The sequence below is a fragment of the Astatotilapia calliptera genome, chromosome 6 (assembly GCF_964374335.1).
Source record: "Astatotilapia calliptera chromosome 6, fAstCal68.1, whole genome shotgun sequence".
Lineage (NCBI taxonomy): Eukaryota > Metazoa > Chordata > Actinopteri > Cichliformes > Cichlidae > Astatotilapia > Astatotilapia calliptera.
Window position 1 is genome coordinate 17,406,715 of NC_137427.1, and position 12,207 is coordinate 17,418,921.

Sequence of the window (12,207 nt, forward strand, 5' to 3'; positions counted from 1 at the left end):
GAGTGTGTGTGTGATGAGGACAGCAAAAAAAAGAAAGAAACTAAAGAAAGGGAGAATAGCTGAAGATTATGAGACAGAAAAGGAGAAAGTGACACTAAAAAGACCCACTGAGAAAGAGAAAAAATGGGGTAGACAGAAAGAAAAAGAGGGAAAGCGAGAGAGCGGACAAAAGCTTTGGGGTTTGGGCCTGTGCCGTGGTGGGGTGTGGTTTGGAAAGAGGAGAGACTTTGGGAAAAGAACACTACACCTCAATATGTTTTACTTTCTTTCACTTCAATTTAGATTTTTCTCTCTTTTTCTTCTGGGTGAAATTCTTTTTCTGGTTGTTTGTGCCAATATATCTTTGACCAACAGACATTTGTGTTCATGAATGCACTGAAACTGTGAGTGTGTGTGTGTCTGTCTCTACTGTACACTATATGCATGTGCGTTTGTGGTGTAGGTTTCTATGTATGCTACATAGGCTGAGGTCTCGTAAAGTTGCACAGCTTCATCCCCCCCCAGAAAAACTTGGCATCCAAGCACGAGGGTGACTTCAACCCCCAAAACCGCACCCTTGCGCACACATGTGGGTGGGAGCAAAAACTTTTGCACAACTGGAACACATACGCACACGGAGACTTGCACATATAGAATTGTATTCACACACAGGCACACGCATGCTTCCAAATACTAATGCTCGCTCTCTCTCTTCTCACTAATGCTCGCTCTCTCTCTTCTCACACACACACACACACACACACACACACACTCTTACACACACATGCACAAGGCAGAGGCTTATGTATAATTGCAGGCACTCTGCCTGCATATATGAGTTTGATTAGGCTGAGGAGCAGGGAGCGGGTGAGGATAAAGCCAAGCCTGATTAGAACCAGAGTGTATTGCTTCCATACAATAGAGGCACAATGAGACCGGTTTAGAGCACTTTGCACAAGTTCAGGTATCTTTTGTCAACATAAACATATACCGTATACTGGAATATGACTTGGATTCAGTTAAAAACAAAAGCAGAAATAGCAAAGCAAAATGTATCATGGCTGAAAAAAATGACTCTTAGACAGCAGAATTTACAACTTGCTGTAATAATTTTGGACTTGTTTAGGTTCATGAATACGCCTGCCATTGTAAATATTTAAGTCTGGTTATAACTTTCAGATGATGAGCTCTTTAGTTAAAACGAGCGGCACGCAGCATCTCAAGCTAAAGCGGAGCTGCAGAGTCAGGGCTCATGTTGAGCTCTGACACCTTGTAAAATGCATTAAATAAAAATAGGCGGTCCAGATTTAATGAGATGTTTCAGCAGTATGAAAAGCCGACCCTACCGCGCACGTTTACTTTACAGTAACACATAGTCAAGTTAACAATCGGGCCCCCTTCAACAAACTTGTAAGACATTTAAATAGCTTGTACACAGAAAGCTTTGTGCCTCCATCCAGATGACTGGCTGACAAAGGACCACAGCATAATCTGAGCTGTAAATTTAAAACTTTCTTCTTTTTTTTTGGTCTTTCTATTTTGGTTACACTTGGGTTTGCTTCTGCATTCTTCATAAGAGCAAAGGATATGAAAGCAGAAAAGGGATCTTTTTGAGGAAATCTGCCACCTCAATCACTTGTGTTTGCTCTGGCAAACACAAGTGATTGGCAAAGATTTTTAAGACAGTTTTGTCAAAGTAAATATCCCTGCACCAAAAAAAGATTCCGTTTTTTTTACATGACCAAAAGACTGCAAACATAGATAGATAGATAGATAGATAGATAGATAGATAGATAGATAGATAGATAGATAGATAGATAGATAGATAGATAGATAGATAGATAGATAGATAGATAGATAGATAGATAGATAGATAGATAGATAGATAAAAAACATTATTTAACAGAACTAAAAGCTTAGATTTCTGCTTCCGAAGTGTTTAAATCATGTAGTAAAATATAAGCGAAATCCCATGCCACATTTACAAAAGTATTACTATCTTTAAAATACAACGAGCTGACTGCTCTGCCCGCACAGTACCACAGGCGCACATTGAGCCCCTGTAGTTCTGCAGGAATACTGTAGCTCAAGCGACTTTTCTTTGGGGGATTTAGCGAAAAAAAAGAAAAGAAAAGAGAAAAGAAACGTTTAAATAACGATCGTTTCAAACATAATGTTAGGTTTGTGACGATCTGATAGAAAAGCGGGGAGGAAGAGAGAGAGAGTGAGTGAGAGAGAGGGAGCGTTAGAGAGAAAGAGGGAGGGAGGGAGGCAGGGAGAGAGAGCAGCAAAAACTTTCCTCTAAAGTTAGCGCGGAGCTTTCACTGCAAGTGAGGCGGGGTTACAGCCTGGACTGAGCCACAGCGGCTTTGCAATGCGGCACCGCAGCGAACCTCCATCCAACTTTGTTATCAGCAACTCCAAATTTCATCTGTAGACTCCAACATGTACTCCCCTTACTGCTTGACACAGGTATGGAAGAAAATCGCCGTTTTAAGGCTCCGGCGCTTTGCTTTTTTCCCTTCCCCCCCGGTGTAGCGCGCCTCCGGTTTGTTTTTACTGTACGTGGTTTACAGTGTTGTGTCGCCTGTCGCGCTGCTACTTGTCATTTGCTGCGTACGAAGGAGCTTTTCCCAACTCTGCTCTCTTTTCCCCGATAGTGTTTAACCTCCCTCGCTCTCTCACTCTCTCTCCCTCTCTCGCGCTCTCTCTCTCCCCCTTTCTTTTTAATGGCACTCCTCCAACGGGCTTTCTTGTGCGTCTCATTGCGCATGGTTTGGAGAGAAAATGGCGCTTCTCCCAAATCTATTTTATATAAAACGGAGGTTGGAGAAAGGGGAAGAGGGGCTGGGTGTCCTGACAGCTTGCGACTAATTCCAGACAAACGGAGGCAATAACCGGTTTTATCCATAAAGCTCATGAACGAGTTTTAATGAAGCTTCTTGAGTAGTAAAATCTTCTTCTTTTTTTAAGGTTTCTAACTTACGGCTGTAGGGTGGTCTGCCAGTTTTCAGCCGCGGGGGCCTTTAAGGGTCACGTCCTAGATGCAATCTTAACTGGATTTATCATATTCTGCAACAGCAGAAACAAAACAAAGTGCTTTATTTTATTTATTTATTTTTAATTGTTTTTTGGGTTGTTTTTTTTTTTAGCCAAATAAGAAATTGTGGGCAAGTGTGCATGTGTGTGTTCTCGGTGGTGTCAGATTGATTAATGACAAAACGGAGGTGCCCTTTAAATAAACAACAGAACCACTCCGTAATATTTGCATAATCATTGTATGAAAGTCAGTATAGGTGGAAGCTTTTTAGGGATTCTCCCGGTTAAAAAAAGCGGGAGAATGTAATGTGCGTAATTTTAAAGGCCGTGGATCAGGTACAGGTTCTACACAGAGGAATAAGTTAAGTTAAAAAAAAGTTTAGATCAATTTGCTTTAAAACATTTTCTTTAAACTGCAGCTTTTAACTGAGATCTGTGAATATTTAGCTCACAGGTTTTCACCTAAATTCGAAATTACAGACTTAGTTTTGACCTTTCAAGGCTCATTTCCTCTAAGCATTTCTGCCACTGTGCACTAAAACGCTGCATTATCTTGTTTCACCTCATACCCTATAATGTTCCTTTGATATATATCTGTAAACTGTGCACTAGAAATAAACTCGAGATTAAAGGAAAACACAGGACTAGGACAACCTTCAAACCTTTGTTTTTGTCTTTGTTGATTTTTTGACAGAAGTGACGTAGAGCTTAGGCTTTATTTTTCTTTTTGTTTCATTTTTCATAACAGTGAATACATTGTCTTTATGAGCTCGGCTTGTGTTGTTTCAGTGCGTAAGGAGCCTTTATCTGTAAATCAAAACAGATCATATCACAGGCCTCGGGAGATCAAAGGTCACTCTGTAAATGACCTTTTTCATTTTCTTTACAGCGCCGCACTTTTTGTGCCCGACAGAGCACATACATTTAAAGTTATGTTTATTCAAGTTATATTAGAACAGTCACTGCAGAGTTAACAGATGAGGACCACAGGAGCGCCGAGCCTGCTTCTCCAGGCCACCGCAGGTCCGTTTTCCCCTTCTGCCGCTCGGCTTATCAAATTCACACACCGGGATAAAAGCACTTTTTTTATTTGCACGCACGTCACCAGCAAGCCTTTATTTAAAGGTGGAGTTAATAATTACCGTTTAATATCAGTCGGCCCATTTGTCAGTAAGAAATGATTTTTTTTAAACACAAGCTTCAGTTACCTGTAAGTTACAGCCTGCAGTGCAATAAATGCCAATTATAAGGCTTATGATGTATAATTTTTGCGCATTAATTTGACTTTTGAAACATAATAAAATCACAGTTTGGCTTCCAGCCTGCGTGTTACATTTCAATGATACAGGAAGGTCACGGCCTGCAGCCCTGCGTTTCTTTTAGTCCTACAAAATGCTTTACTGTAATATTCATACGTTTTGCAAAAAATGTATTCCAAACCATATTGTAGCTGCACAGCCTTTTGCAGTGGAGCAGAGAATTGTAATCATTCCTTTCCTTAAACAGAACAGTCTGGTTTCGAGAGCTCCGAGGAAAACATGCAGGATTCCTTCTCACAGTTATTTCAGGCCTTCAGACCAGACCTGTTTTGCTTTTTCTTTGACTGAAACTAAAGTATAATGTGTATGCATGTGTGTATGTCTCTTCTCCGTTAGTTTGTTTTTACGTAAAAAAAAACCAAAAAACAAAAAACAAACCCGGAATCACAGGCATCCCTAGAAACGCGTCGGTCTCGTTCTCTTTCTTCCCGCTTTCTCTTGACTGTTCTGCCGTCTGCAGGTTTTATAGAGTCAGAATGACATTTAATAATCAATAGCCCATTTGATTTGCCCCGTAAAATAAGTCCAGCAGCCCTACTGCATATTTAGTACAGATAATTTTCCGAGCCTGGCGGTATGAGGCGAGGTCCGCATCGAGTTTCCTCTTTCTTTCCATTAATTAAAATTAATTGGCAGCAGATCCTCTCACACGAGCGCCGCATGGACTCGTGCTGCCCATATGCGTGATACATATTGATCTGCTTAGGCTGCTGTTACTGCGTCTACGGGTCTAGTGACAGATATCAAGCAAAGCTGGTTTGTTTGCATTCTCTCGTATCTTCTTGAGAGCTCGTGTTTGTATGTCGAGTATATTAAGATAACACCAGTCAAAGATTAACCCCAAAGACGCCCGTGCATCCTGCTTCTTTCACACCTGTAATTGAAACATGACTTAAACATTTGCATTAATTTATGCTCTGCTCTTTTTAATTATCTTTTGATGCGTCATTAAAACGGAATACACGCCATTTGTGTGTGTGTGTGGGGGGGGGGGGGTTCACATGAGTGTACACACGGATGCTGACGTGCGTAATGTAGATTGCTTGTAGCCTAACCATCCATCCATCCTTCCACATTCGTCCAGTGACTCCATTAAGAGTTTGTTCTTGATCACTGTCGTGTAAATAATTCACAAATCACAGAAAACATGTAAAAGTGGTGTAAACAACCTACAATGCATTATTAATGCTGATAAAAGCTTTTTTGGAATAGCCTGGTAGGTGACGGACCGACGAGCCAAAGTAGCGGTGCAAAACATTGCCAAACATTAGCAGGAGTTGGTTTTTTGTTTTTTTGCGTACGCGTGGCATTGTTTCACGTCCCTGTGACGGGAAATGCATTTGCATGAAGTTTTAATGCGGCTTGAAGGTCGAGGGGGGCGGGGGCGTCGTTAATTAAAACTTCTATGTGCTGCGTTTTTGAATTCGGTTATTTCAGACTGCTGTTAAGTCCCGTTTATCCAAAATGAAATGGGTTGCTAGCGCCAAATTCTGAAGCTTTTGCCGCAAAATAAGAAATGTTTAACAATGTGCCGGGAGATTGTTTAACTGCTCCCCTCGCAGTTCACGCGCAGAACATTTTTATTTGTTCACTTGATTCTCGCTTATACGCCATTCATGTCCTATTATACGCACTTCTTAAGGGTTTTAGATTTTTTTTTGGACTTCAAATGAGTCCTTGAAATTCACTCGGCCATGTGCGATTGGCTGAGCCATTAGAAGCATGAAGTGAAATGTGCACAGGCTACAATAGCCGTGCCATATAGCAATAGCACAAGAAGAGGGGGTGTGTGGGGGGGGGGGGGGGGAGTGAAGATGTTGCAGACAGTATCTTTGGTGATAGAGATAAAAGCATTTTTATCGCAACCAAACAGCCAAGTGAATCACTGTATATGGAGCAGCGCACAATATGTGTGGCAATCTGTGTGAAATTCACACAGCCAGTTTCTATACAGTTAGACTGTCCAAATCAAATATTCATTCTTAAGCCGAATTTTGAGATTGTTCTTTTTCCTGTTTCCACCTAGAAGTCGCCATTGTCACAAAGGGTCAAATGTTCAAGACACATGGCGTCACAGCTAACTACCTGCTAGTGTGTGCTTTTTGTGTGCGTACAGTACTTGTTTTTCCGTCCCGTTTTGGGCCACGGCTCTCCTGCGTCAGCGTAGGTTCTGGTTTCACTGGGACCGGTCAGTGACTGCTGGTGTAAGCCGAGGTGGGTCTGCATGATCTGGTAACATACCAATCCTTACCGGCATCACTTTGCACCCACACATGCACACACACTCCCTATAATCCTGCGCACACATAGCTAGTTTGCAGGCACAGCTCTGTTGTGGTGGACGGTAAGCAGGGTGAAAATGGCCAACTGCAGGCCAAGGGCAAGCAGGCAGTGAGTTGTAGGCAGAACCCAGGGGTACACTGTGTTCTTTTTACTTATTCATCCTTTGCTAGAGGCAGACAAGGTCCAACTTACGCTCCTTGGCCCCGAGTGAGAGCTGGTAGGCAGGCACGAAGGAACGCATAAGAAATGGCACATGATGATGTCAGTTTAGCAGTGTCTAAATACATTTGGATCACGGGCTACCAATAAATGTGCCTGATATGTGTGAGGGATTGATGTGTGCCTAAATTAACTTAAATTGTTACTCAAAATTTTGAAATCACATGCATAGTGTCAAACGGTAGTCTATACTAAAATTATGAGTTTTTGTTTGTAACGTCACCAAAAAAGAAAAAAATATGCAATTGAAGGACCCATAAAGCCCCAGACCTATAGCCTAAGGTAGCTCTTGGACAGTCGTCCTATGGCAGTGTGTGTTTGTTTGAATGTGGGTGAATCTGTCTTGGAGGTGATTTAAATCCAACACAGTGGCGCTCTGTTTATCCCTTATCTGTGCAGTCTTCCCAACTGCCCATAGAAAATGGATTTATCATGCTTAACCGAGGCACTTGGCACAATCCGGTAATAGGTGGCTGTCCTCTGGATGGATGAGCATGTGTTTGTGTGGCCGATATGCGCGTGTTTATGTGTGGCCTTGTGCACATGTTACCTCCTCCCTGTCCTCTGCCTTCTAGTGTGGATTAGGTTTAGGTTGATCTGTGGCCAGTGGTAGCAGGCGGCCCCTATAGCGGTCTTATGTTGGTCTGAGATAGTTTTGTTTACCGAGCCATACTGCACACACATGTATGCATGAAGATACGCAAACTCATCCGAAAAGAGAATGAACACTCACGTAATGTTATAGACTGATAGACAGACGCGTTCAGGAGCGGGAGCAGCAGCAGCAGAGTCGAAATCCCCTCACTGTGCTGATACTGGGAACGCTGCTCCGACTTTAGCCTTTGCCAGTTTTCGTCACGGGGGTGGAAAATGCTCCAAAATCAAATTTTCACAATTGTCCCTCAGAGCTTTTGTTGTGGCTTTGCTCACTATGCGATATAATTTTAATCTTGGCTGGGGTACGAATTAAGTGTGTAAAGTGCTCGTGTGATTGACTGATAATTGCATATCCTCCCTGTGCAAGACTGTTATTTTTTTCTCAGGTTTCAGAATCAGAGGTGCAACAACTAGCAGTTTACAGTCATTTAACGTGAAAAGACTTTAGTTTGCCAGCAAAAGAGATGAAATCATCAGACGAGGGAAATGTGAGAAACCACTAAGGAATCAAGAGATGAGAAGATGCAAGAGCCAAAGAAGTGCGCTGCTCTTGCATCTGCTTGGGACAGACTCCCCTTCACCTTCATCCCCACTTCTCCTTCTCCTCCACACCCCTCCACCTTCTCAATTAGCTCCCTTTTAAAGAGAAGTAACGGTTAGTGAGTGATCGGCATTGTTCGAGGATGAGCTTCAGTTGTTGTTGTTGTTTGTCTCACCCTCTCCCTGTATCTTGCTCCATCCCCCTCCTGTGTGACCCGTTGGTGTGTTTTTCGTTCTTTTTGATTTTCTCAGAGGCTTTTTTTTTTCCTTTTTTTTTGTGGGGGTAACCCCACTGAATGGGACAATGCAGCCTAGCGTGAAATTAAAGCTCTTAGTTAGTTTGGAGTTGCTCAAAAGAGGATTTTACACATGCATGCATTCATCACCCTCCCATACGCTATAGATATAGCTAATTAGAGGAAGTATACCCTATTTCGAGCATCAAGAGCCCAATTAAAAGAGTAGGGGAAACCTCAGTGAGTGAGATCTAGGCCAAATCAGCTCAGTGAAAGCAATTCTGTTTCCTTGCGTGTGAACAGTATGGCTCCTTCCTTAATCCAGGCGGGAAAATATGGACGAGGCTGATATGAGAAGAGTGCAAGTTTCATTAACATATGCATGTCACGTACTCAGTAAGAAAATCAAGAAAACATTCTGATTGATCATCCTGACAGGCGAGCGTCAGATTCAAAACAGATTGGGCTGCTCTTGCTGACTCTTCCAAGTCTCATTTTGGAAGTAGTCTGCACCAAAATGTCTGTCATGTGTGCACATTTCTGTTGTTCACGTCAAAGACATTTATTTGTGCTTTTTCCCCCCCCCAATCAGTTAAAACAGCCTTGTGATTGTTTTGCCTCGTCGGAAAAAGTTGGCGTTCTCCTTAAACAAACAGATCATAAAAGTGTAGGCATTTCGAATTAAATGCAAGCAAAGCAATCGCAGGCTACTGTTCGACACCTAAGCCTTTGCCAATATGTTTACTGTATTTTTAAATGGTTATTGATGGCAATATATAGGGCAGGCTGTATAGCCACGACAGCCCAGTGTGTTGAATGACTGGCTAAGGTCATTTATTTTTGACTGGGCTCTGTGTACATTTGTGTGAGTTAGAAGAGGCATTGCGGTGCAGGGCTGCAGCAGCCACGGGAGCGTTAGCCGAAAAATCAACCGGGCCAAACGAACATGTCTGACATTTGTTACGGATGCGCTTGCAAACTCCCAATCACCGTGATTCTCTTTGACAATTGTAATTCCCCGTATTATTAAGTAACGCACACACATGTGTGTGCACACACATTTCTGTTCAGCCATGTGTCCGCAGTGTATCTGCGGACACAGAGGTCTGTAGTTCCAACTGCAGCCAGGGAATCCAGTTAGTGAGTCAGACTTTGTGGAACAAAGTGTGCTGCTCTCTGATTTTCTCCCTCTCACTCTGTCTGTCTCTCTCTCTCTCACTCCTGTTGAGAGCGCTGGCAGCTCGCCAGGGGTGGAAAAATCTATAAGCCGTTGCGTAATATACCATATCTTTACCTTGGTTGAACCCAGCGCAAGATCCACAGCTGTGTGAGCACACAAACAGAGAAATGAGTGTGCTCGTGCCCCGTGTGTGTGAGGCAGAGAGAAAGAGGCCACAGACAGAGGGAGAGAGACACACAGAGTGGCTTCTTTGTGGCCAGTTTTCACTGTGTACCCTCATATAAACAGTATCACACCACTTTGATCAAATGCTGCTGACAATTTTTTTTTCTTAAGTGGACCGAGCATAGTGTTCTAATCACTCTCTGGAGAAACTAAGCTCAGGCCACATAAGATTTATCTGTTTTTGAGGCGGCCGATGTCAAAAATGGAAATCAAATTAGGTCCATGTTTTGCTTGCATGACATATGAACTCCATGGAAACGCCACTGTACTTCCAAAGTCAGAGGGGTGAGCGTATCGCTCTTCACGAGGTACTTGTGCTCTGTGCATAACTTCAGGGAGGAAATTAGAATATCGAATAAATTAAAGTGTATCCGGCCTCTCATGTTTGGCACGCTTCCTCTCATTCGATTCACAAGATTGGGGTTTGCTGTGTTTGGAGCTGTTTGTGCAAGTGCAGGCCTCGCTCGCAGTGTCCATCTGCACCTGAAGCTTCTTCGGGAGCAGTCGCTGTTTATACTCCTGTGGGAGGGAGTGTAATGTTTTGATTGGATGCCTCTGAACGCTGTGTAGCTGCTGACTTTCAGACTTTTGTACTGAGCGCGCCTTCGTTCATGGGTGTCAGCTCTGTTATAGAGATATTCTTATAAATGGCAAAAAAAAAAAAACACAAAAAACTCCAAAAGAAACAAAAATAAATGTGTGAGTAAAGAGTTTGAGCTTCTTTCCAAAGCGTGCGGGTCTCCGTGTGATCATTTAAGTAAAACGAAATGCCAAATATTGTCTAATCAGTCCTCCATCTTAACTAATATGATCAATCCAGGCAGTGATATTAGCCATCTGAAATTCACATGATAGGACTGATTCATTTTTGATTATGCTGATTGCTATTAAATGGTCTGTAATGACTACTGATAATCCCCATATGCAGCTCAGAACTCTGGATTCGCTGGGAGGCTGTTGTTTGTTAATGCACCACTGAAACCTAAAACACATACAGATGTGTGTGTGTGGGACAAAACCACAAACCCAATCGAGATCCCTTGCCATTGTTTCAGTGCATGCTCGTGCTTAATTTTTACCGGGCTCGCTTATGGAAATGTTTGAGCGGACGTGCAGAGTAAACCCCACCACCCCCACCCGCGTATTCAACTCATTTTTTTCCCTCCCCTTCAGCTACGCAGTGTAAAGGGTCAAACTGTTAGTGTGGTGATGGTGGTTTGGACCCGGAGGGCGGGCGGGGGGGTGACAGCTCTATGAGGGAGGTAGCTTCATTTGGGTGGAAGAAGGATACTGCATCATTTTTCACCTCATGTATTGCATATGTATGCCTGTGTATACTGTGTAAACGTTTGTGAGACTGACTGCTGATATGTTTGTGTTTATTGACTCAAAGAGACAGGCCGTGGCTGCGTACACAGCGGTGTACGGGTGGCAGGGGTCCAGGACTGGGGGAAACGTGTGTGTTTAAAGTACACACAGGCCTAATTATGCTGATTTAAGCATTCTTGCGGTCCTCCCTCTGGCTTGTGGTGTGTTAACTGGCACTGGGGCGTCCAGCAGAGAGCGAGAGAGGCAGTGAGGGAGTGACGGAAAAGATTGAAAAAAAAAGAAAAAGAAGACAGAAATAGAATAGGGCAACCTTAATCAAAAGACTGATTAAAATTAATAAGGAGGTCGGCAAAAAGAGAAATGGTGGCAGTTTAAAGTACTCAAACACAGCAAGAGTAACTGAAAAAGGTCCCAGATGCTAGCGAAACAGGGGAAAAACATACAGCACTATCAAACTTCCCGGCAGGTTTTTTCCCTCCTCACTTTGGGGTTACGAGCGCGCCCGCTCTTCATATTTATTTTTATATTCAGATGTTATGGATTGCTCCGGGAAAAGGCTGTCCCTTTTCCCAGCAGAGGAATTAATACTGTTTGAATGTTCTTCCTGCAGTCGAAAAAGAAGGAATTTTTGCAATGGAGTTTAAAAAGGTTTATTAGTTAAATCCTGACCGGTGCTAAATAAACAGGCTAGGGATGATTAAAATGAACCCTTGTTTGTTTACTCTCTAATTTCTGGCCTGTGTGCATGTGTGCACCTGTCTCCTGTCTTTTAAGTGGTGCAGTTAAGATTGTAAACTATCCAAAAAAACAGAAAATGTTTTTTTTTCCTTTTTTGTCGGGTGAAATTTTTTTTTTTTTAAGGAATTGTAAATACGTGTGCGTTTAGAAGGAGTTTTGCAACTTTACTTCATGAGTTTGTTACCTGAAAAGTATCCAAGCATTAAAAGGTACATAAAGAGCCTGCGCAGGTTCCTCCTATAACACAGCCGAGCGGAGATTGATGATGTTGGCCAATGTGTGTTCAAGCTGCTTTTCATGCAGGTGATAAAATCCCGCTGGAGACGAAGGCAGGGCCGCTCGGTGTCTCTGGGTTCATTCACTGCACTCTCTGAGACGGGCTCAAGCAACACCAAAACTCACATGTGTTTTCATTTGAAAGACGCTCTCACTTTCATACACCTCATTTCTTTATACTTTTTTC

The 12,207-nt window shown here is 42.8% G+C and overlaps 1 protein-coding gene across 17 annotated transcripts in view; it reads left to right on the top strand.

Annotated features, from left to right (window-relative positions):
* nfixa (nuclear factor I/Xa) overlaps positions 1-12,207 on the top strand; it is a 107,273-nt gene that overhangs the window by 9,058 nt on the left and 86,008 nt on the right. For 3 of the 17 annotated variants that reach the window (XM_080302844.1, XM_080302845.1, XM_080302846.1), the window contains exon 1: positions 2,290-2,451. The exons of 10 other annotated variants lie outside the window; for them this stretch is intronic. In XM_080302844.1, coding sequence (XP_080158970.1) covers positions 2,425-2,451 — 27 coding nt within the window. In that variant the 5' untranslated portion in view covers positions 2,290-2,424. Of the gene's footprint in view, positions 1-2,287; positions 2,452-12,207 lie in introns of those variants that run through there. 4 more of the 17 variants (XM_026170649.2, XM_080302842.1, XM_080302847.1 and 1 more) reach the window with 2 other exon arrangements.